Source organism: Poecile atricapillus, chromosome 4 (genome assembly GCF_030490865.1).
Source record: "Poecile atricapillus isolate bPoeAtr1 chromosome 4, bPoeAtr1.hap1, whole genome shotgun sequence".
NCBI classification, from domain to species: Eukaryota; Metazoa; Chordata; class Aves; order Passeriformes; family Paridae; genus Poecile; species Poecile atricapillus.
In genome coordinates, this window is record NC_081252.1 from 44,430,563 (window position 1) to 44,455,891 (window position 25,329).

At 42.1% G+C, this 25,329-nt stretch overlaps 2 protein-coding genes across 4 annotated transcripts in view; both read right to left on the reverse strand.

The window, feature by feature from the left end:
* Positions 1-713: 713 nt before the first annotated feature.
* IRF2 (interferon regulatory factor 2) overlaps positions 714-25,329 on the reverse strand; it is a 40,484-nt gene continuing 15,868 nt past the window's right edge. The window contains exons 2-10 of one of the 3 annotated variants that reach the window (XM_058838481.1): positions 23,824-23,957; positions 22,796-22,903; positions 17,859-17,958; positions 17,073-17,249; positions 15,048-15,094; positions 11,487-11,598; positions 8,475-8,639; positions 3,439-3,485; positions 714-2,053 (exon numbers count right to left, since the gene is read on the reverse strand). In XM_058838481.1, the coding sequence (XP_058694464.1) occupies positions 1,742-2,053; positions 3,439-3,485; positions 8,475-8,639; positions 11,487-11,598; positions 15,048-15,094; positions 17,073-17,249; positions 17,859-17,958; positions 22,796-22,903; positions 23,824-23,829 (1,074 nt within the window). In that variant the 5' untranslated portion in view covers positions 23,830-23,957 and the 3' untranslated portion in view covers positions 714-1,741. Of the gene's footprint in view, positions 2,054-3,438; positions 3,486-8,474; positions 8,640-11,486; positions 11,599-15,047; positions 15,095-17,072; positions 17,250-17,858; positions 17,959-22,795; positions 22,904-23,129; positions 23,236-23,823; positions 23,958-25,329 lie in introns of those variants that run through there. The other 2 variants (XM_058838482.1, XM_058838479.1) reach the window with 2 other exon arrangements.
* CASP3 (caspase 3) overlaps positions 22,121-25,329 on the reverse strand; it is a 51,354-nt gene continuing 48,145 nt past the window's right edge. The window contains exon 9 of the transcript XR_009277625.1: positions 22,121-22,132. The gene's annotated coding sequence lies outside the window, so the exon portion shown is untranslated. The remainder of the gene's footprint in view (positions 22,133-25,329) is intronic.

Sequence of the window (25,329 nt, forward strand, 5' to 3'; positions counted from 1 at the left end):
CAGGCTGGCATGAGAATTGTCATCACATCTGAAGGGCACTCTGTGCACATATTTTATGTACCTGAATCAATCTGTGTCACGTCCAACCTTAAAAAAAACTGTAAAAGGGTGAGTGCCCTCAACTTCTGTCTGTGCCAGCCCAAAGTGCACAGCACTTTGCAGTGGACACAGCCTGCCCACCACCACAACCATGCAAGTCATTGTGTGCCCTTACTTAGATACACTACAGCTTTCCAGGAATCAGGACTTGCCATCGTGTAGTAATGTTAAAAGCTCTGGACAGTGCTAACTTGATTTCTGATTCATTCCATTAATTGGTTGAAACTGCAAAATAAGATTTTTTTCCCAGAAAAGGATAATGCAAGCATGCCACAAGGAGATCTATGAGGAATGGGGGAAGTACAGCTGAGCGTGCATTGGGTGGGGAATGGATTTTGACAAGATCCCTTCCATGAGGTGACTTGCTCAAAGCACAGCCATGGAGCACCACAGCTGAAGAGGTGCCCCAGCTCCCAACCTCTACATTTGAGGCCGAACTTGAATAAGGCACCTTTGAGTTCTAGCTGCTCTTCCCATTCTGTTGGATGGGTGCTCCAGAAATTGTGAAGGCAGCTTACACTAATTGCTCACTCTGAGAGGTCACATTCACCTATCAAACCCATGCCATCTGGGGCTTCTGAAAGATTAAAAATGAGAGACAAACAAGAGGATTATTAAAAATTTAACTATATACCATATTTATTATCAATCCACAGGATAATCTGATTGCTACATGAGCTCATAAAAGCTATTTCACCTTTACAAAATTAAAAAAAAAATGTGCCACAAGGATGTCATAACTGCTGATAACCAAGGACTGAATCTTAAAATTATAAATTTTGCTGTAGAAAAGATTAAAAAAAATTATATTCACTTTAGAATTTTACTTTGAATAAAATATTCCCCTGTATAAAAAATAAAAAAGCTTGCTCTGGTTAGAATTAGAGTATTTTTCTTCTTTTTTAAATCTGGGAATTTGCATAATATCTCTGTAATAAGTTTATTTTCTTTTTTCTATTGTACCACGCGGCATTCAAGCATAGCAGATTAGAAACAAACATGATGAAAGCAGTCTCAGAACATATGAAATCCACATGGAAAGTTTTAGCTTCCTTTCCCTTCCTCTATTCTTTAAAGACACTTTAGCAAGAATAGCCTTGGAAAAGAATACAGGTGGAGAGGGACCTTCAATGTGCCATTAAGTAGAGCAAGGTAATAAAAGGCCTTTTGTAAGTGCTTTCTTAATAAGGTGCAGAAGCAGACTGCAACTTTGCTAGTACTGCACTATGTACAATATTCACAATAGATTTTTCTTTAAAAATATTCCAGCTAGTTCACATTTTCTCTCCCATTCTGAGGCTTTCAGTTCATCACAGCCTTGACAGCAAGAAGCGCAGCAGCACCACTTCCCTTGTGGTCGGTTGGTCCTCTTATGAAACACTGGAACCTGTGAGTGGGCCAAAGTTCTTGGGTTCTTTTCCTATGTAGCAACCTTGGAAATAGGGGTTCAGGTGTACACACTGACTGCTGGAGTCCTGAGTTAAAAACACTCCGGCACGGGAGTCAGACACTGCAATGTTTTATATTGCCAAGGCTTTACCTTAGGGTTTGTCTTGTGTGCGTCAAGGGATGAACCTCTCTTAGAGAAACGTAAAATACAAAACCAAACAAAACAAAGCTAAAAAACCACACTGTCAAAGGCTTAGCAGCTCTTGACTCTTGACTGGGTGATATCTGACGTTTTCTTGATGACGCTGGCCCTTGTCTCACGGTCTGGCTGGCTGCTGCTTGTGGAGGCTGTGGACACTACTTGTGGCAGAGGGATGTCTGGGAAAGGAGGCCAGGAGCTATTGTAAGGCAGTGGGCAGCTTTCTTCTTTGATGGTGACTTGGAGGTCAGGCTTGTTGGCTACAAAAGTTGCCATGCTGGGAAGCATATGAGAAGTGTTCCTCATTCCTAGATTGCTGAGATACTGTTTGCCTTCAATGTTTTTTTTCTGCCAATGAAGTCGTCCCTAGAAATAGGGGAAGGAAGAAAGAAGGAAAGACTGTATAAGTGAACGCAACTTTGTGAAGTACTCCAAGTAACAAGATGAAGATAGAAATATCCACAAAATGCACAGGAATTATCCCAACTCTAAGAGCCTGAGCCTCTAGCCACTGGCTTAGGATGTCTTTGCTCTTAACCATTTCTCCTTTTCTGAAGTCATGTGCTTAAATTTTGTTGGCTCTCCAGCACTCAAGAGGCACTATCTGCTCTTCTGAATGGAAAATAAAGGCCTTATTCCCAGTATGCCAGAGACAAAAATCAATGCAGACATTTAGAACTCCAAATGGTAGTGTCTCCTCTGGTACCAGAGAGAGAGCATCTTCCTGCCAAGACGCAGGCACAGAGACCCAACACTACCCAAACTAGCAATACAGGGGAGGCTGCTCGGAAACCACTGTCACTTGACAGTGCATCCCTCATCACAGGGAAGAAGCTCATCAAGGGAAGATGAGCATCCAGTTGTTTGCCCACCACATATGCTGCAATGGCGTGTTCTGTTGAAGGAGGTCTGTGGAGTCACTGCTGGCAGTCTCCGTACAGGTACCACCCCAGCCAAGGCTCCAGACACCAGGTGGGTTAGCTGTGTTCAGATCTGTGATACAGATGCACAACTGGTGGTCCTCCAAGCAGGATTCAGAGAGCTTTTGGTGGGGGACACAGCACGAGAGAGCTCTGCAGAAGGCCTTATGCAAAAACGCAGCTGGAGCACAGGGCATCCAAGAGTCCTCAATGAGCTTCATTTTGCCTTTAGTATACATGGAGATCAGTATGTCTGGTACCTTGACAGCAGCCCCAAAATAAAAGGCAAGTGGTGTTTTTGTACATGTCCAGCTCCTCAGGTTTTTTTTTCCCCATGGATTCCTTTCACCCAGCAATACCCAACTGACTGCTCAGGAAAGTTTCCTGCCTCACCTACCTCAAACATTCTAGCTTCATTTCAGTCATACATGTAAGCATTTCCTACAGTTACATGAGTTCCAGTGCCATTCAAGGAAAACAAAAGGAGTGAGCTTCCAACCAAGACAAAATACTCGCTACCCAGCAACATCATGCATCATGTTAACATACTAGCTGGCACTGTTGATGGCTATGCAGAACATCTTATTGTATAAATTAACCTTGGAGTTTGGACAGATGAGGAGAAATTAATTTGTAGAGATATTAATTCTGTGACAATCATCCAAATGTCTGTGTCCCCTGAAACTTCCTGGTCTGCTTTTCTCACCCAGCTATTACCAAAATGAATATTCCACTGGTAGACAGAGTTGCAATGGAGAAGGGGGAAAAATATCTCAGGGCATGGATCTTGAGACCTTGGTCCAAACTGCTAAAAATCCAGACAGTGCTCACCTCTGCATTTTCTTCATCACTTGGAACACTGTCAGTTGTTTCACTTTCTGTCAAACAAAATAGAAACAAAAATTAAATTCATGCTATTCTATCTATAGTAAAAAACTCCAACTCAAGAGGCCTGATGTATGCCCAACAAGTGGAAGCAAATAGAATCAAGTCAAACAACCAGAAAACAATGGAGAAGCATGGAGACCCTAGACAGTTACGCAGCTGCCTTGAACAAATGAAGTAAATTCACATGGTTATCACAGTTGGCATGTCTATATTCTGGAAAAGACAGCAACAGAGAGGAAAGAAGTAGATTTGTGTTTTCTGGGAAGAATCTCCAGCAAGCAGGGGATGCCCCCTTTCCCTTGCCCCTCTACCCCTACTCCAGGCAACAGACAAAGTTCTGTCCAAATCTTTATCTCCTGGCAAAATCAGCAACAACTCCACCCTAGAGCAGACAAATGTGGTTTTGTTTCATGACCTGTTATCTCAGCCTGCCACTCAAGGGCTTGTTGCCACTTCTGGGGCTTTATTACTGTTGATATACTCTGGTACAGTTGTTATAGTTTTGCTTTTGCTACCACTCCCCAGCCTATTTCTCAGCCCTTCACCCACCACTTGAGCAAATGGCAATACTACAGTTTCCAGCCCCCCATCACCTCTCCCCACTGCACAGGGCCTCCCTCATCCTCATCACTTCAACCAGAGCACAAATACAGAGGCACAGTTCCAGTGGGACAGCCATCCTCCCGCAGCTGCATCCCTCCCTTGCAGAAGAGCCTGAAACCCACGATTTTTTACTGGATTTTCAAGCCTACATGTGCCTGAAGACATGTCTCCCTACTGTCTGAGGGTCTGGCTCCTGACCCATGGGTGGTTGAGACTGCTATGCCTCAGATCCACCTGAGACAGGGCATAAACCCATCTTTACAGTCTGCAGCAATGGCTACTGCCTTCAGCACAGACACTGGTTCCCCAGACTAAAACAGTGGAGGCCTGGATTGCAGGTTCCCCTCAGCTTGTGGGGTTTTGAACCACAGTGTTGTGTTTCCTGGGAGGATAACCCTAGGCATCTGTCAGGATACCAACACTCCAACCCCCACAGCAGGGCTGCACAGAGAATGCTCATCCACAAGGAACACAGAAATCACACAATTCAAGGAATGATGTGATGAATTATCATAGCAGGCAAGAGATCTCTGAAACCCCAATTTTCACCCTCAGCTCTGTGTTAGGCATTTTAGTCCATGCAAACTGCTTTGTACAGTCCCTGCAACTCTGCCTTCCCAGAGACCAACCTCATGCTCTGCACTGGACATAACACGAGTGCTAAGAGAGCATGGATCATGGATCATGACTGGCAGTACCTTGCCATCCTCTCAAGGCTTGGCTAAGCATTAGGTTTAGGCAGAAGACTGTAAAGGCCTGAATCACTGTTTCAGACCCCAGGATCTAAACTGTATCCAAAGTCCTTCTGCTCCAGCCCAGCTACTCCAAAAGCCAGCACCTCTCCTGTGCCAGTCTCCACCACAGTGTGCAGTAAGCAGAGGAACAGTCCAAAATATTAAATCTAACTGCAATGCCCCATGAAAGCTAATGCACTATAGGGCTTCTCTTTCACTGACCCAAGCAGAGAAAGATGTGCCAATGTGATTAAGTTGGCTAATTAAGCCATACTGGGGGGAGGAGAGGAAAAATTAATTCACACAAAGAAGAAACAGCCCTGAAGACAGAATCAATAGAAGGAATCCATGTAGAGACAAGTAACAGATACTCCTTGACATGAAGAAGCATGTCACAACAAAAACAGAGTGATGCAGCTGAAGAGGAATCCATCCTTGGTGTTTATACTTAACAAAATGCTGAACAAGAGATAGCACCATAGTTAGCAAAGCCAGGGAAGCTGGCCACACAGGCATGGAAAGCTAGAGAGGTTATTTCTATCAAGAAGGGTATTCACATCAGTGTCAAACACAACAGGCGGTTAGCAACAGCCCTGGTAATAAAAACCAAAAGGATTTCATAGACATCAGTGGATATATGAAAAAACTCACATGGGCAACTCACGCCATTTGCCTGAGTAACCTCAGAAAGGAACCAGAGGTGTTTTGAAATAAACCAGATTTTTGTTGGACAGCTCACATATCTGGCTACTTTTTTTGGCTGTTTTAGAAGAGCTCAGCTAACTGCTCCTGCACAGCTGTTATGGTCACACTCTTTCCTGCCATTCAGCCAGTAGCACCTGATAGAGCAAACCCACAAGCACAGGACCATGGTTCCTGTGGTTCTACACAGGTCTGTGTGGAGCAAGACAAAGCAGAAATAGTCACAAGAGTGTCCTAGAAACTTCAGGGTTCTAACACACAGACTCTTGTCCTCAGTCTGGCCTCGAGAGAAAACACATCCTTAAAAAAATAAAAAAGCAGTTCATAGAAGAATTCAGGCTGGAAGGGATCTCAGGAGGTCTACAGCCCAAGCTCTTGATCAAAGCAGGGCCAGCAACAGGACTACTACAGCAAACAGGGTTGCTTGGGGCCTTATCCCTTCAGGTCTTGAAAACTTCTGAGGATGGAGGCAGCACAATCTTTCTGGGTATCTTGCCACACTGCCTGACTGTCCTTGTGGTGAAACAGGTGATATTTTTTCTTATGTCCAGCTAGACTGAATTTTTGATTTCAATTTAGCCTGCTGTTTCTCATCCTCCTACCATGCACTGCTGTGAAGAGCCTGGCTCTGCCTTCTCAGGAATATCCCTGCGGTAGAAGCAGCTGCTATGAATTCTCAAAACCATCTCTTCTCCAGGTCAGAGAAGCCCCAGTCCCTCTATCTTCTCACAGTGAGAGGCTATACACTGTGTAGCCCATCTCTGCACTCGCTCCAGTTTGTTTTCAAGTTTCTTGCACTGGGGAGGTCAGGACTGGATGCAGTACTTTTAAAGTAGTGCAGCTAGTGCTGAGTAGTGTAGGATAATCACTTCCCTAGATCTACTGGCCATGCACCTGAAAACTGGTGGCCTTCTCCGTGGCTGAGGTGCTCTGGTGTCCTGTGCTCAGCTCACTGCCTACCCACCTTTCTGCAGAGCTGCTCTCCATACCATCGGCCCCAGCTGCTATTGCTGCAGAGATCTCTTCCTTCCTACGCACAGGACTTCACATGTGCCCCTGCTAAATTTCATAAGGTTTCTGCTGACCCATTCCTGCAATATCTCCAGGGCTCCCTGGATGATGGCTCTGCCTCCAAACATATCGACTGGTGCAGCCTATTTGGTGCCACCTGTAAAGTTCACAAACATGTCTCCAACATATCTTCTGTTCATTGATATATTAAATAAGACTTGTTCCAGGACAGACCCTTAGAGTAACAGTACTCCACTTCTTACTGGCCTGTAGGTACAGTAGCCGGGATCATCAAGAGCTGCCTTGAGATGCACTCAAAAGCATGCCAGTGGCATGAAATTCTGTTATCTGAGTTTCAGGCTGGCAGGTCCAGGTACAAGTTAGGACAACTGAAGGCCACCAAGGTACTAAGACAGTGTAAGGGGATAGCAGAATTATTGCAGTCATCCTCATTTTCTTTATGCAGGCTGGTTGCAATGGGTTTAGAGCAGGTAGGTCATGATTTGCTCACGTCAAGATGGTCACCAGATCACCCTTTTCTATCATTCCCATTCAAGAAACCACCATGACTTCCAGACAGAACAGTGACTTCTGTTTGCATTTCAAGAATTTACATCCTATAGCTGTAGTTGAAAGATTGAATCATTGTCCTGTTCACATAGATGGAAAAGTTTTCCAAGAAACATTTGTAAAGAGGAAAAACGTTTCAAAGGCCCTTGTCTCCCTGCTGCTAATAAATTCAAGAACTCATATCTCCCTGCCTTAGGCTTTGCAAACGTCTTCTAAATGCTTTGGTCATTGCAGACTAAACATGTTGGGAAGCATAATCATTTATCAACGTGTGAGACTAACAGTGGAGACAATCCAAAAGAACATCATACTATTCACTTGGTCCCAAAGATAAAAATTACTAACTACATACTTTATAAAATGTGTCTGGAAGAAATTTCAGCCTAATGAGTCAAAGGCAAAACCATGTATAAAGTAACAAAGTGCATGAAGAACAATTTACACTTAAATTTGCCTTAAAAGGTGACATTTGTGTTTCTACCCAGTCTCCTAAGGCTTACAAATCAGCACCATGTTAAAACAGAAAGGACAGATTGGATCTGAAACCTTTACTACTTTCAAATGTGGTTTTGTCCTGCTTCCTATGAAACAAGGCCTGTATGATTGTGGGGAATCTATATAGCATGTCCACACGTACATTTGTGTCTGTTCTCTCCTAAAAATTTCTGAACACAATGTTAGGCTTGGATAAGGGATAAATTAGACTCTTACTTCCTAACAGTTATATGAAAATAAGGGGCCAGATGGAAAGAGAAACCATAACCACCCTCACTGGGAGCAGGGGGAAGCCTGTTATCTTCCTTTTAGGTATCAGAGAATCCAGATGGCAGGCAGACGTTGGAAGCCAGATGTCCACAGCTCTGCTGCTTGAAAGATCACTCGTTATCAGTCACTACATGGCTCTTCTAGTCTGCAGCAAGACAGATCCACTCCCCCCAGGCCCTAAGCTCCATATCTGCATACATGCCACTAGTGCACCCCTTAGCACTGCACACTGTCCTGACACTGAGTAAACATAGAGCAAAAAAGACCTTTGATCTTTAGTAAGGCAGGGAGCATGCCATTTGTACCACTGAAAATCCCTCTCTAAAAGACCTCTGCATGATACCCAAAAAAGTTCTTTTTCCATTACTCGCAGGCTTAAACCTGCAGCTCACATTTCCAAACTCAGATCTGTGAAGTTGTTTCCCAAGGAAATGAGCAGAGGACTGTGCATTTTTGAGTTTCATTAACAGTTAAGAAGGCAGATGCGTACACATTTCTGAATCTTTGTTAGCTACCCTAAAAGAGCCCTCTTTCCCTTGATGTCTTCCAAACACTTCCAGAAAAAGGAGTGTAAAGAAATGCCCAGTTGCTTACCTGCATAGGATGAGACAGGGGAGATCTGTAGAGGATACAGCTGGCTCATGCTGAGGGGCTGTTCATCGCTTTCTGTTGTCACCTCTACCACCTGACAAACATCAGGAGGGTTGGCAACTATCACCTGCTCCTCGCTGCTGCCATCAAGGTGTGACTGTCCTACAACTTGGGATTAGAAACAAAAAAATTGATTACATCTTGACCCTGTTGAATCTCTAAGAGTCTGCTTTGGTATCTGACTGAGTCTTCAGTAGTCTCAGCACTTTTTTCTATGCCTACCACCTGCTTTCAGAGGATAAAAGTTTCAGTGAGAGTTCTAAAGGAAATCTGTGATCCTCAACAAGCAAGCTGCCAACATCCCACGGCCTCTGAATGCTCTCATGTAAACTATACAACAGAAGACCAGAACTGGCATGCAAAAACCTGGGCACAGGGTGATGCAAAACACTGTGGAACTCTGATGTACATATGACATGAATCTGTGAAAAATTTCTGCTCCAGTTAGATGGCTATTCTCACTGACCCTCATAACACCATTGCTGTTATGTAGAAAATAACATTTGTACCTGCAATCCCCACTGTCTGTGACAGAAAGCTACAGTTTGGTTAGCTATTAAGAGAGGGGTTTCCTATTCCCCCAGGCACATGATATTTAACACCAAGAGAGCACATGAAATTTAATATCAAAGGAGTGTTACTTATTTCTACAAAGTGAAGCAACAGTGGATGCTTTCCAAGTGTCCTGAAATGCTTTGCAGATATTAGTTGTTCTACACAATAACCTTTTGAAAAAGGTTGACAAACCCAGGTACCAAGAAGTTCCTGAGCAAAGCAAAAGCATGGTAAAAGCCAGAATCTCACTTGTCTGAAGCTGCTTGACAGAATTTCCTCTGTCTTGCACAACTCCTCCTTTCATCCCAGCTGTATGAACACATGACAAATGCATTAATCCAGCATAGAACTGAAAGCCACAACTTAGATCAGAAGAATGCACAGGGATGGAGCCATCTCAGAGGATGGCTAGCCTGAAACCATGGTTACCCAAGGAAAAGACCATAGATACTCTTTCACTGAACATAAAGCTTCAAAAGGAACAAAAGGCTAAATTGTGTACAAACAGTGTTGTGTTGTTCAAACAGTCAATTTTTTTCTTGATCCATGAGGGTAAAAACATGTAGGCAATGAAATACAACAGATCTTGCAATTCTTCTGTTAAGTAATCTGAGTATACCAATTATTAAATTTGAAAAAGTCAAAAGATAGCATCTATTCATGCATGAACTAAGATAAATAAACATGAATGCACATGTCTATACACATAATCCACTCCTGCATTCTACCTTTAGACAGGGCTTTTTGAAAAAGAAAAGTGACAGGTATTTTTTCCCAGGAAAAAGCTGCATATTATTTTGCTTTGTGAAGTGCCAGGTAACCACTGGAAAAATATTCAAAACTTAGATGTGTATTTTAAGAAACAATGCCAGCATAAAGAAAATGACATACATACTGGATAGACTTTTTTAAAGTTGAATCACTACAATTACTACAATTATGTTTCAGATATATTGTTTCCCCTTTGTTTCACCTTACCTGGTTCTGAAACAACCAGCTTTTTACTGTGTGTGGTGAGAGTGGTGAAAGAGCACACACAGTTAATTTTTTATCTCGGAGAGACCAATATTGCGCAACCCACTCAGGGTATGAGCAGGCTATCCACTGTTTTATCTTTTTCCTCAATACCTGACAAATTCTTACCCACCCTGAGAGATAAAATGCACAGCAAAAACTACTGCTCACTTGGGCAATATGCCACAGCTTCCAGTGAGCTGCATGTATGTCAGAAACTCTGCAGATGCTGTTTGTCTTTCATACCCTGCAGCTGATTTCCTGTCTTTCTGCAGAACAATTCTAATTTACCTTTTCCTCCCTGTTTACATTAAAATCCTTTCTGCAACCCTAAATAACAGCTTCTTTCTCCAGTCTGGATGAGGAACACACCTCACATCTCAACAATTAAGCAACACTGGATGGCAGTTCCCTACCCGATCCTCAGTCAGTGAACAGGAAGCTCTAATAGCACTATGGTGCTACCCCTTCAAGTTATAATAGTAGGAACAACAAGCATGTTTTAATACTATTATAAAGCAACAGCTGATAAAATGAACTGCCATAAAGAGAGCAAAACTACTCACAAACTCCTCAGCCACACAAGTACTTCAGGGGAATGACTATGCAAAACTGGGACCTAAGAAATGGGGATCAAAAATAGTCACTGCACATGATTTCTGCCATCTCTCCAAGCAGAATACTAACATATTTGTCACATTTAAAAGTGGAATTCTAGACAAAATGGTATGTAGGTCATATTACTAGGAGCTCTTGCTGTAATGACAACCTTAGCCAAAAAAGAGCTGTCAAAGCCCGGTCCAATTATTCTACCAAGGACCAATTATTCACATGCTGAGATGACAGCTAATTTCTAATGTACTGGTTTCTAAATGCAGTCTTTGATGATCATTTTCATTAGCTCAATGATGTTAAAAACTATCTCTGCTACTGAGGTGTCAGTAAAAAGAACCAAGTTTCTACATGTTGCCTGCTGGTTTGAACTTCCAAATAAAATGGTGTTCTAGGCAAACCTCTGCTTTAAGCAATGGGAAACTGCCATCTGACTGCAGTTTAACTCCCACGTTACACTGGCTCCTCATGGCTGAGGATTCCCTGTGGAATAAGTCCCCATCAGGAGAAGACAGCTAAGAGTGCCTGTAAGTGCGTCACTCTCCAGGGACACCCCACTGGTAGAGTACTGCTCACTGTCTCTGCAAGGTGGTGGAGCTGACCTGCAACCACAGTCTTGCATGGCCTAGGCTACTGAGACGTGGGACTACCTGACTGCAACTGTGGCTTTCCCTGAAGTGCAAAATGCTGATGGAAAGATAAGTCTTGAAGACCAAAAGGGTTTTTGAAGTCACTTGTGTGCTTAATATCTAAAAAAACCATAGGAGTACTTACCTACAAAGTTCACTGTACTGTCAACTTCATTTTTTATACTGGAGGACAGGAAATAGTCAGAAGTGACATCATTTAGCCCATTCATCCCAAAAGATGATTCAACTGGCTCTTGCTAGAATAAAAACAGTACAGTTGGGTTAGGATCGCATTATTTTAGGAGACAGTTCATCTCTTTGTTCTGAGATGGCAATCCCATCACTTCTGCCTGCCATATACCCTCCTGCTCTCTGCAAGACACTGTTTTAAGACAAGTATTTCTCTGAGGAGAAGCCTGAGACTAATTAATTTCCAAATTTCATTTCCAAATGAAAGCTATTTTTAGCTATTTTCAAATTTAGAGTAAGCCTTCTGAGAGCAGGGAAGTAATAAGCTATTTACTACAAGAGATTAACATTTGAAACAAACAAGGAAGAAACACTGCTTTAAAGCAGTACTCTATTTAATATTCATCCTCAGTCCCTTCCAAATATGTTCTCTTTGCATTCTCTAAAAGGAAGCCTTAGTTTCTGTACAGCAATTACTAAATTCTAGCCTTATTTTTTCTCTACAGCAAGCCTTAAAGCAAACCGAAGTGTTTACACTAAATACAGCCTTTTAGATCACATCATAAACATTACCACAGGGCACCAGCATTTGGAAAACACCACCTGTTCTACACAGACTGAGCTTTCCACAAGATGCCTCTCTGTAAGCCTGATACACTTGAGTGGGAATCTAAAAAAATCCCTTCAGAGTCAACACCAAAAATTTAATTCCATTTACTCAGGTTTTCTTTAAAAGGATTATTCTACACCTGCAACTTCCTCCCTGGTATTGACTCTCTCACAGGCTTATTGGTTATAACGTCTAAAGTCTTCCGTTCTTACTCCACCAGCCCTGCAAGGCTGCAAGTTCTCCCCTGCTTGCTGAGCCAAAGATACCCACAGAGAGGTGCAGAGCTGTCCACACTGTGCTCATTTTCACTGCTCTAAAGCATTTCATCAAAGGCAGGGAAAAGGTGAGCCTCAGGACCCGCACTGCCAGTTCATCCCAGTACTAACCATATGAACTGTTATTTTTGGCAGAAAATACTGACAGGTTTTTTCTGGATGTCACATGCTGTGATTGTGATCTACTCAAAATAATTGTCACTTCAACACAAACACCTCCCCAGACACTAAAGCAAGGCAAACATGCACCCTGTCCCAACATTCCTCGGCACATCAGAAGGGTGAAAAGTTAAGTGTTAACAGCAACTAGGTCTTTGATGAGATGCACCAGTTGTGCTGGCCTACAGGTCAAAAGCTGGAGAGCTGGAGAAGATAAAATTAGCTGCTATTGATCCATTGAGGGTCACAGCTGCAGAGATAGGTTAGGGCTAGCACACTGGAGCCCTGAGTATCTGGTGTTGTGCAACACAGCAAACACAGCAGCCCCCATGGAAACACTGTGCATGCAGCAGTTGCTGAACTTTATTGAGGCTTGATTACAGAGAAGTTAATTTAGTAGCCCCTTTCGGGCTTCAGAAACAATTATGCATCTTAGAACTCAGTGATGGTCCACAAAAAGACTTGGATACTGTTGGTGTTAAATCACCTAAATTTTCAGTGTTCAGATGTCTAGCCTAAGCTAAATGCATGGGGAAAGCTGTCACTAAGATTTTAAAAATGTCTCTCAATATGGAGCTGCATGGTCAGAAGGATACATCTAGGAAAAGGCAGAATATAAGCCTCAGTTCAGTCCTTTGTTTCAAAAGAAACAGACTGGTTTTATCTGAGCTGCTCTGACATTTCCATTTCCTTCCCACTACTGAGAATTCATTTTTCAAGTATTTATTTAATTATAATGACAGTCTCTGTTTGCCCAAAAGCCCAGTGTCAGGAGACCTATCTGTGGGGTGGGAGACTTGCTTGCACCTTTGCTAATGTGGAGCAGGGATTTGGTAGGGTCCAGGACTCTCAAACACACAGGGATAAGCAGTGAGTGCCTTGAGCACTCTGCTCAAGCTCAGCCCACCAGCAATTGCTGGGGGTGCCCACAGGATCCAGCAGTGGCAACAATGGGAAGCTCACTGCAAGGCTCTTGCTATGCTTAAGTCCCTTTGCAGATGTGTGCTCATATTCTCAGCTTCTCCGTCTGCTGCTATCACCTCATTGCAGTTCCCAGGCAAATGGTGGAGTAGCTTCCCACTGGGCTCCACTGAAAAAGATTTTTCAGGGTAACTGAAAGGCATTCAATTCAAAACGTGCAACTCAGATCTCAGGAATTCACATCACCAAGCAAAGCAATTATAAGCATTTTTCATGTTCAGAAATGTGCATTCTTTTAATTCACTTACTCCCCTTCTCCACTACTACAGCCTTCACCATTCAACAGTCAGCCTAACAGTGGCTGAGTACAGAAAGAGAACCTCTTAAAATACAGGCCAGCCACTGCACACATCCGTCAGAATGGGGGAACAGACAACAGCACTACCTGGCCCCAGCTCAGAGCTACAAGAACTAACAATGGTAGTGCAGGTGTATGTGCTGGCACACTGCTCTTTTCCGACCAAAGCAATTTTACTGGCTCCCTCTGAACATCAGCTGCCATCAGCCACTTTACAACAAGCACACATGGCTGTATGAGCCAAACAGGGTAGTTAAAAAGTGGTTCCTGTAAGGCAATTTAAAAGGAATAGCATTCTGATGTGTAACTTCGCAAGTCACAGCTGCTGCGGAAGCGCCCGCTTTCCAACAGTTTCAGTGGAGGACTTTTGCCCACATTTCTGGGTTCACCTGGCCCTGAGAACTTCCTGCCAAGAGGCTGCAGAGCCTGAGCCCAAGCATGGGTGTCACAGCCCTTCACAAGTGAGCAGCAGGGGACCAAGATACCCTTGCACTCTAGACACAGCTGTTACACACAGCCCAAGGACACCAATTTTCCTAAAAGCTAAGAGTCTGAAATCTCTCAGATTTGCTTTTTTGTTAAAAAAACTGAAGGTGAGCTCCTGCTGGTGTGAAATACTGACCACCTCACAGGTGCCCTTAGCAGAGGTGTGAAAGCTAAGAAACACCGTGCCTCACAGGGACATCAGACGTCAGTCTGGGCCCACACTCTGAACAAGCAGAAATCTCAGGCTGCGACTGAAGAGCTTCACAGCTGAGGCCTTCTAACTGACAAAACATGAGCACAAGGTGCAGCTCTGACCCTTGCCTCAATGAAAATTAATTTCCAGCGCTTTACACACAGAAATTAATTGCTCCAAAAGGTAGCTCTATTGTTCAGAAGCATTCCTTGCCTAATTACTGTACTTCTCCTTACAGAGACAAACAAATGGCAAACGTATTGCTGAGACTGCCAGTTTTCCAACCTCCAGGCATTGTAACACAAGGGCTGTGTCCACTGATGACGTAAGTCACGGCTTTAACAGCCTTCACATTTCAAAAAGAAAAACCCCAAACACGCCGGGTAACTGTAGTTACTTAACCAAACCACAAGCATTCGCAAGTACCCACCACAATATACTGCTGGGGTTATTAAAAAATATTTGCAACAGATTGTATTCACAAGCTCTTGCACTATTAAACAGACACGTCTTACCTTAATTTGTTTGAATTTGTCATCCTTTTCAGATTTCGTTTTTTTTCCTACAACAACAGAAGGAAGATTTCATAAAGTCCTTTATGCCATGAATTATCCTTCACGCTTTGTATATTCACCAACAAATAGCCCTAAAATGAGCCTCAAAATGGCAGGACTTCCTAGTAAAGGGAGAACATATTTTGCTTGATTTTACCCTTCCTTTAAGGCCTGGGCAGCAAAAAAATCACCTTGAATGCTCTGGCTTTGTGTTTCTTTTTTAAAAGGCAACAAAAGAGAACCACTAGGGGACCAAGGAAAGCAACTGCAGTCAAAAAATCAAAGTGAAAAATATGGAAGAATGACAAATTAAAAAACAAGGCCTGTTAAAAAGAAGGAACGGGGAGAAAAATATTCTTAAAGGGAAGAAAAATCAAAATATGTGTCTCATCACATTTCTGACATTTTCTCTGTAGCTGCAGGAAAAGGGAGACTGTTAATTGATTTAATGTGAAAAGAGATCACAATAAACATCAACCAATATTTTTGTAAATAGTTGCAACCTGGTAGGGAAATACATATTACAATTCATGCAAAAGTGGTTTATGCAATCATGCTGGACTTGGGAATCCCAAAAACCACACTGCATGTGACCCTCACAAAATGTCATGAGCCTTGACAGACCCCAGTGTTGCTGCCCTTGCTCTGATCTGATGTAGAAGCTCAGTCTTGCTGGTGCAAGCTCAGCTCTACCCCACAGTTAGCACAGAGTTCCAGGAGTTTCTCCCATCTCTACTACATGATACCACAGAAAATCAGAAATGTTTGCAGCCAGATTCTTTCGTTACCATGGATGTTTATCCACATGCTACAAAAAAAGGGCATGTAAAAATATACATGAGACCCAAGCTATGTCAAGGTTTTACAGTAACTGGACTTTCTGCAGAATCTTCTCCTGCTACAGCCCCCAAATTCCCAAAACCTCAGCTTTAAAGATGAACTTTTGTAGTTCCTACACAAATCTACTGCTAAGGGACATGTTATAGTCCCGAGGAGTGTGCCTAAACATACAAAATACACTACTGACAAGAGACGGAAACAGTTTCAAAACAAACGTTCTACCTTTTGCACGTTGATCTCCCTTTCACAGTATGATTCTATCCCAAAAATGCCAGGCTTCATCATTTCCAGTCACACTGACCTTAAACTAAAGATCTGCCTTTCACTTCTCAATCTAAGAAAACAGAAAACTGTAGCTACAGATGAACTGAACCAGATTTTAGAGGAACACTGTGTGTTTTGTTTGCAGGTTATCTTTTCATCCAAAATTGCAGACAACACAGGATACCAGAGGACTAAGGAAACCATTGTTCTACTGCATAAACCAGTAAGGAAGCCATATGAAAGCTCATGAGCTCTAAATAAACCAATGTTTCTGCTTTGAAAGAAACCAAATACTCATGAGATTGACCTGGTGGTTAGGTCTCCTTCTGGCAGGCAGGAGATTTAATTCCTAAATTTGGGGATTCAGACACTTTCCCATTTCACCATTATCATGCTCTGTGGGCTAGTTTTTCATGGTCTTTGTAACTAATAATGTAGTTTTGTGGCTTAATGTTCTGAGCAGAGTGTACTGTTCTCACTGAGCTCAAGACAGCCAGTTTAACTGTACTCTTGCTTGAAAAGATACCAAAATGTCTGCCACCATATTCTGAATGACCCCTACACAGTTAAATGTGTTGAGTTCTAATACCCCCAAATCATATTCCTGGACTGAAGGAGACCTGGGACTAGATTCTGAACACAACTCCATCAGCTTTAACAAATATCAGCACCTTGGGGGTATCACATCTCATTGATCCTCTCTTCTGAATGTAGCCCATTTTTCATGCAGCTGTTCCTAAGCTCTAGTCATTTCCCAGCCAGCCAGGGCACCATGTGCAGCTTGCATTGGTGGCTTGCTGCATACTGAGCTACCTGCAGTAGGTGTTTTCCTCAACACAACGCCCTCAGCAGCATTTCACATTGACAGGCTCTGCCCACTACCTTTTTTGGAAGGTCTTTCAGATAACGGCAGCATCCGGTACACCCTGAAGGCATTGTTTCCTTTCTTTATACTTTTGTCCTTCACTTCTTCTATGTCAGGCAGGGAGTTCATAGCGCAACGGAAGTTTGCCTTCCATGTCTTTGGATCGGGTTTATCTACTCCTGACTGGTATTTTCCTAAGCAAGAAAAGAAAGTTAGGCACATATGTCATGTGACTTGAAGATTCATGCCAAATTAATAACAGTGTAGGTTAGCTTCAAGTTATCAGCCTTTGGTTCCTATGACAAGCAAATGAACAATACCTGAGGTTGCAAGAGAGTGCTGTGATCTCATTCTCATGCACATTTCTAGAACAGATGATGAACAGTTTGTGCTCAAGAAGGACCCAGGGTACTGCAGATCTGATGTGACTCCATAACAACATGGAAAAGCTTGCACAGCATTTACCTTTATTATGTCTGGCTCAAATCTATAGAAAGGCATAAAAAGCCTAAGGGCCTATGTCTACAAAGTGCTGACTGTGCTCTACATCTGACAGTTTTGAACCCAATGTTGTTAACATTTAAATCAATTAAGTTTTACTGTGTTCCTCAATGCAAATGAGTTATGGTACTTCCATTCATCTGGAGAGTATCATAGGCCTTAAAAAACACTTAGCCTCCCACAAATCTGGAAACTTAAGTTCACTCTCTGTCTTAGTAAAAACAAAGACAAGAAAGAAGGAAATGTAACTTTAAAAGGGAAAGCAATGTGAAAATCTGTCCTGCAAAAAGACAGTTCAATACCTGTGTGAATTGCCCAATTTCTAAATAAGGGAGCATCCTTTTCAACATCCCACCCATGTCTTGCGGCATGCATCCAGGGAATCTGAAAAATCTTCTTCTCCTGGAAGAGAAAACAAATAGGAAATGCCAACACTGACAGACTTGAGGAATCTTCTGATGATTATAAGTCACTAATTTATATGCACAGTTTCAGCATCTCTAAGTGTTTTGCTCCTTTCTAGCCCAGTGTCACTGTCACTGAAATCAACAGGAAAATATCCACTGGCGTCACCAAAAGCAGAACACAGTCCAAGTGCATGAAATACTCAGAAGCCACTTCAGGGAAGATAAGCCTGGCAGCTTTCCAAGCTGACACACGGAAAAAACAGTCAGTACTACACATTTCTACGCTTGCATACAAAGGGTAGTTTTGTCAGTACAGACACTTTTATGATTAGGAAAAATATATTCAAAACTAAACAACCATAGGAACACAGCAAAATCAAGGAATTTAGATTCAGCCAGTAAATAGTAGCATGGTGAAGAAAAAAGATCTTGCAAATATGTATGCCAAGCAAACAGCCATAAGAATATATCAATGGTAGACATCTCTCCAGTGGGGATAAAAAAACCAGACATTCATGTGAAGAAGTGCATTGAAGATACCTGAACACATTTTAGTTCAGAAATTTTAGACCAAAGAGAAATGCACTTAAAGAAATGCAAAGGAAGGCATTTTACAAATTCATTTTTTTAACACACATCAAAATCAGGGCATGCCTTACATGGTGTCAGTATAAATTGATTCCCCAAGGGATCATGGAAGATTCTGACAACTATTAAAGATGATAGTTTTAGGATGTAGCTCCAGCTCTGGGGGCCAAATGGCTTTCACAACTTGAATAGCCTGTTTCCTACACTCCTTCCACAAGCGCTTGGCACACAGGATACTGGGCCAGAAGGATGCTGGATCAGATGTGTTTTTATGTCACACAATATGGTCGTGAACTCCCTTGTCCTGATCTAGAGGGCTGCTTCAGAACTCTTCGTGCTCTTTTCCGTAAAGCCATACAAACTGAGTTTGTTCCACAACCCTTGTTTTTTCTCCCATGTTGGGAAGAATACTTATCTGGCTTCACATGCAGACATCTTGCACTATATAAACTCTGCCACTGCAGATTTAGACACATCTATCATTCTATAAGGAGAAAAGTACTTCCAGGGCAAAATGCACCCTCCTCCTGCAGCAGCCACCTGAGCTATGCTGCCTGAATTTCACCCTAAAAGAGCCTATTTCCCTCTACTGACAACATACAACTCTAGACAGGCAGCTCTCATTTAAATATCTGTATTGTAGATACTCGGTCAGGTGAGATGAATCCTTCACCCTTTCCCTTCCCCCAACAACCACTTTTCTTCCCTGTCTGGTTAATATTTCACTCATTCCAAGGCTAGGTTTATTTCCCTTCCTTTCCATGTGATCTTTTCTTCTTCTGAACCTGTGTTTTGTCCTTCAACTCTTGTCTTTAATCCTTTCTGTCACATTTGCTTGTTCAGAATTGCATTCTTCCCTTCTTGCTTGGCTTCATCTTTAATCTGGTGCAAGCACTGATTCAATATGTTCCTCATTCCCCTTAAGTCCTCACACTTTAAATCATTCTCTTAATGTAGTTCCATCACTTCTGTCACTTGTCTTTTGCCTCTTTACTTTTCCTTCTACATATAAGTAAATCATCAACAGAGATACCTCTTTCCCCAACTCAAAGCAGTCAAAAGGAAGCCTCAAAGCCACTATTTGTGGTCCACAACACTACTGTATTCATCAGACCTAGAATAAGCTTCCCTGCCTTTACTCTTCCATTGACTATAATAAGCATGGGAAAAAAAAATCCTACTTCAATAGAAAACAGTTTCTATCAACAAGAACTTTAAGAATACACCAGATTAAAATAGACCATATGATAATTAAAAACCTAAAAGACTGAACAAGACTCCAGACATAGCATCCTGTCATCATCAACTGTACTCACTGCTTCAAAAGAAGCTACAAGGACACTCAACAGCAGTCTAAGTGGTCATTACAGAAAGCTATTCCCAATCTCAGAAGTCTTGAAGCACAGGAATTATACCAAATTATAACACAAATAACAAACTCACAAAAGCCATGTGTATTATAATTTTATAATAGATATATATATATAAAGTTTACACTCTTATACAAAAATTACAGATGTTCTCGTCAACTAAAAAATAGCTAATTTTCCCTGAAATCCTGCAAAGACAGCTGATTACATCCATACCATGTGGGTGAGTGTTCTGCTCTAGTTTACCTGGATATCTTCTATTTAAATACTACTTTACTTTTATCCTTATTTCACACATTATCAAACATTACCTATATGCTTCTTCAGTCAGTGCTACCTAATGATGACCTTAACAAGAGCGAGCTCATCAGTGCTTTCTCTCAGACTTGGAAAACCATGTGCTGACTGGTCCAGCATTCCATCTCTGGACTTTTGTGTAGGAATCTCATGTTTCTGTTATAAAAATTAGCCTCACCTAAAGTCAAAAACATAACCCACAAAAATTTTGTGCTGTAACAGCAATTGCTACCAAACTCTGGTGGGAATACCAAAAGGGAAAAGCTGTGACATTCTCAGAAATAGGCATGAAAAGGAAAGTAGATCAAACCTCAGCTGCTTAGAGCAGCATGGTGCTACTAACACCAAGGTTGTGGTTTCAATCCCTACATGGGCCATTCACTTGAGAGTTAGACTTGATGATCCGTGTGGGTCCCTTCCAGCTCAGGAAGTTCTGTAATCTGTGATCACTTGGAACTCTGGCATTGCAAAATGCTTGGAGCAAGTGTTTGAGCATGAGATCACATACTAGCTACAACGTCATAGGACAAATCTTAGCATCCATCTCCAAGGTAATACTCCAAGCATCCTTCAAAGCAGTAGGTTGCCTCTCTGTTACACTTACTCAGAACGTATCCTTTTCCACACCCATGAGGAACACTGACCTCTCATAATCCCCTTCCTCACATCCCCTCTGCCCTCTGCTGAACTATGTTGTTTCATTAACACCTCCCAGTTTTGTCTCTCTGGGAAGGTAAAGAAATTCCCTTCCTCCTTCAGGCCACTCAGAAGGATAACATTTTCACCAGAGATATACACAAGTATTTACGTTTTAAGCCCTATAAGGAGGGGCTTGTTTTGGAGGTACAATGATGAACTGACAGTAGGGGAAAGAATTATGTGTCAGCTGTACCTGACTTGTCATTTCTAACTGAGAGAGGTTTAATTCTTTCTTCAGTTCAGAAAAAGCCCCCAAGAACAGACAGCCAATGACAACCCAGAATGGCACACTCATGAGTTTCATTCTCTTGATAATCTGACACATCTTCTTATCTAAACTGTGAACTGTCCCTAACCAAACTCTGATTAAAGTACTACAACCTATAAAGCTGATTCTGTGGGTATAGAACAGGCTGTGATACACATGACACTTCACTGATTCCATGCATGGCTTTGTTTATGGTCAGGATTCACAGTAAAAATAGAAATATTTTTGGTTTAATGATCCATTGTTGGAATGAATGTGTAAACATTTTTAAACAGAAATGCTCAGGAGTGCAATTTTCTTGTTGAGCATAATAAAGGCAATCCAGGCTGCTGCCAAATCAGAGGGTAGAAGTGGGGAATCAGAGTTTAATAAACTTCAAGGCAGAGAAATTATTTCAGTATTTGGCAGGAATGCCCAGCAAAGGACAGCAGATATAGACTGTCAGTAGGAAACCTAACACCAAAATAGAGATATTCAAGGAGAAGGACCTGAACATGGGACTCAAATTACAAAGACAACAGTAAAAACTGGTCTCCTCTTCAGCTGTGACCCCATTATGCAAGAACAAGGACCTACTCAAATTCACAGTGCAGCTAACTAGGGAATGGATAAAGCAATATTTATTTACCCAGCCACAGCATGAGAGTCACTGATGTAGGAAGTTACTGAGAAACAAGATTCACAGATGAAATTTAAAGCACTCCTGATAATTTCATAGTCATGAGCATTTCTAGCTTTGAAAGCTGAAAAAATTAGTAATTTCAATTATCATTCTTCAACTCCAAAAATGAGCACCTGAGTACCACAACTACTACTGCTATAGGGAGGATATCAGATTATTTGGCTTAGTGACTTAATCAGACAGGCAGTTCCTATGTTTCTGTGATTTTGTGCATTTCCACCCATTCTGATAATAAAGTAGCCTCTGTAGCAAAAACAGCTTCATGCTTTTCAGTGTGGTGAATTACTCTCCTGTGTAGTGCAGAAAGCACACAATATTTCCACAATTCATTACTATTTGAAGTCTCAAATACACTCCTAGATTTTACTCAACCAATCAAAATAAATTCAAATTGGGCACTGACATTCTTGAGCTCATAACTGTGCTCTCAAAGTGTCTTGAGCACTTAGTAAGAGCTCAGGACCAGGAATATTAGGTTTGAGTCACCCTGTTTTCTCCCAGGTTGAGAAGTATCAGAGAAGCCACACAAGTCTGAAACAGGAGATCATTGCTTCAACTCAGAGTCTAACACAGAACAGAGTCTTCCTTCTCAGGAGAGTATTTTGAACACATCCCTCTGATACTACTTGTTGAACAATGTGTTCCTAGGTTAAAAAAAAAGTCCAAGTGGAGTCTCCAGAAACACTCCCTTCAACAACAAAGAGTTGGAAAATGCTTTTAAATGAGCCACAAATCCACCAGGCCAAAGCAGGACGCTTCAGATCTGGCAGGCAAGGCTGGAGAAACAGGTTCAGCAGGAAGCATTCAGCTTTGCCCTTCCTCCCCACGTCACCCCTTTGAAAACCTGGAATGAGCTGATTTACCTATGCAGACCTCAGCCACTGCTATCAAGTTCCCCTTCAGTACATGCATGCACAGCCCCCCTTACCTTATTTAGCCATTTCAGCCCCGGTATTCTGTTAGAGTTGATTTGTTCTTCCAGCCAGGGCCGCATCCGCATCCTTTCGACAGGCATTGTCACCCACCTGGGAAGGAGCTGCAGGGAACAAGGGACAAGGTTACTTGTTTGCCAGGCAGAACTCCCAGGCAGCTCCTCCACCTCTGCTCAGTACACTTAATAAAGCTTTGCAGGCACTGAATGACTGTAAATATAATCATTATTTTAGATCTCTGTGCGAGCCTCCCCTAAGAGCAACTGAGATGATAAAGTCTTTATGGCAGAAAATACTCTTCTGGTACACTTGTATGAGGAAAACCTTTACCTGAAGATGACATAGGACATTGGCAAAAGCTTGTCTGCTGATACAGGTGGGATACCAGAAGTCACAAAGAAAAACACTCTTGGAGATACCTCTTTTTGGTCCACATACCTGCATTTGCAGAAGATCTTTTTTTTTGCCAAGAAAAACAATATGTAACAAAAAAATCACATGCAGGAGGTATCACTGTACTAGCTAAGCTTTTGTTAGCTTCTGCTAACAAAAAGCTTTCAAATGGCTATTTCAGACCCATGAACTTGACTAGAACTAATAAAAGTACATTTTACATCATAGCAATTTAGCAGACCACTTTGGTTCTGGCTGAGTAGTTTGACTCCCTCCCTCCAGCTTTCTCTGATCAATCCAGTCATTGATTAGCTGTTATTTTACATTTCAGTGCTGTTCAGCTATGAAGTGAGTGCTTCACACACCCCTCAGCTGCACTACACCACCTTATATTATCCAGTTAAGACTCAAACAGACTTCTTTTTCTGTCTCTCTCTCTCTCATATGCACACATGACCTTGATGCCACTTCCCTGTTTAGAGCTGTAAATTATTGACATAAGAGTCCAAAGTCTTGAACCTGAGGCAGAAAATTTTGAAAACATTAACCAACTGGCACTAGATGTAGATTAAAGCACCACATTAAATGCCTGTTAAGCACCCTGGAACTCATCATTTCCACATTCAAGTACTTGCATTTAGGCTGCTGCTTCTCTTTGCTCCCTCTGCACCGGGCTCAGCTCCTTCCTCTCTCTTTTGCTCTTCACATCTGTGTTCTCTGCATCATTCTTAACTTCTCTGCTCCACTATTCTTGTTACCTTTGATCTTAAAAATAAAAAAGAGAAAGAAAAATTTGAAAGCACACAGCAATGGCACAAATGTAAATGGGTTTGTTCTCGCTTCCTATGGGAGTACAGACATGGGACAGACTAACAATTAGGCAGTACCAAGCCCACACCCAGCACAAGAGGAAGAAAAACGTTCAAAGTTTCCTCTCATTGCTCTGAGGACATGTATTTCCTTTAAACTAATAAGGAATTAAAACCTGAATGTAACAATAAGGTACTTTGAAGTGTTCAGAGCATTTACCAGCAGCCATGCTCACACTAATCTCTTAGCAAACGCATTGGTATTTTGTTTACTACTTGTGCTTCGGCTGCAGCCTCTTGCAGTAACTATGAATTTCTAAAATAGCTCAGAAAATGGTTTTAACTGCTCAGCTCCCTTTCAGGTTCACTTCAGATATGAAAAAACAGCCAACCCCAGGAATCCAACAGCAGACAAGCCCTTGTGCATATCCCTTCTCTGTGTAAGAGGGAAGCTGTTTTCTGGGCAATGGTGGTGTGAGTTCAGCTTTTTTAGCCCCCAGGTTGGTGGCAAACTGAGAGCCATGCTGCTGCACCCCCTCCCCTTGGCACCAACAATCCTCATCCAGGTTGCAGAATGTGTACAGGAGATCTCTACCATCTTTCCCTACTACAGTTTGAGTCAAAGCTGAAAAATGCAAATGATACTGTACTTAAAACATGAGCAAATTTTTATTTGTCTGACAAAGAAGAAACAATTATCTGAAACAGATACATTTCTTTGTAAGGTACCTTTAAGTATGCATGCACTTTGAGACAATTCCTGGAAACACTGTGCATTAGATTCAACATTCAATATGAGTGTTCCCAATTAGCAATGGACTCATCTTCTGGGCAATGAACCCCTAAGACAAATTTCAAGCCCATCTGAATGAACAACTTAGACAGAAGGCAGAAAAGTTATCTTGAAAGCAGCAGCAATGAACCCCATTTGGGACAGGCAACTTGGAAGAAACAGAAACTGCCTTTGTACAAAAGCAACACATTTCAGGAAACACGAAAGCTGCCAACAGTCACTACTACAAAGGAAGCCAGTCTTGCCCCAAACTGCAGAGTTGAGCCAACCTGTCTTTTCCCTCCCACATCCCTGGGGGCTTCTCCAGCTGCTCCCCTGCAGATGCTGCAGAGAGACGCTCATCTCCTTTTTGGCACCCTGGGATTCCTCTGGGATTAGCAACTATACCTGTCAGCACACACCTTCCCATCCATCACCCACACCAAGACAAATTAATCCAAGGTAATCAGAAGAGAAATTTAGCTCGTGAGAGGAGAGGAGTGTCTCCCAAGACCTGTTCATCTGAAAACAAATTCAAACCCAGGTAAAAATAATC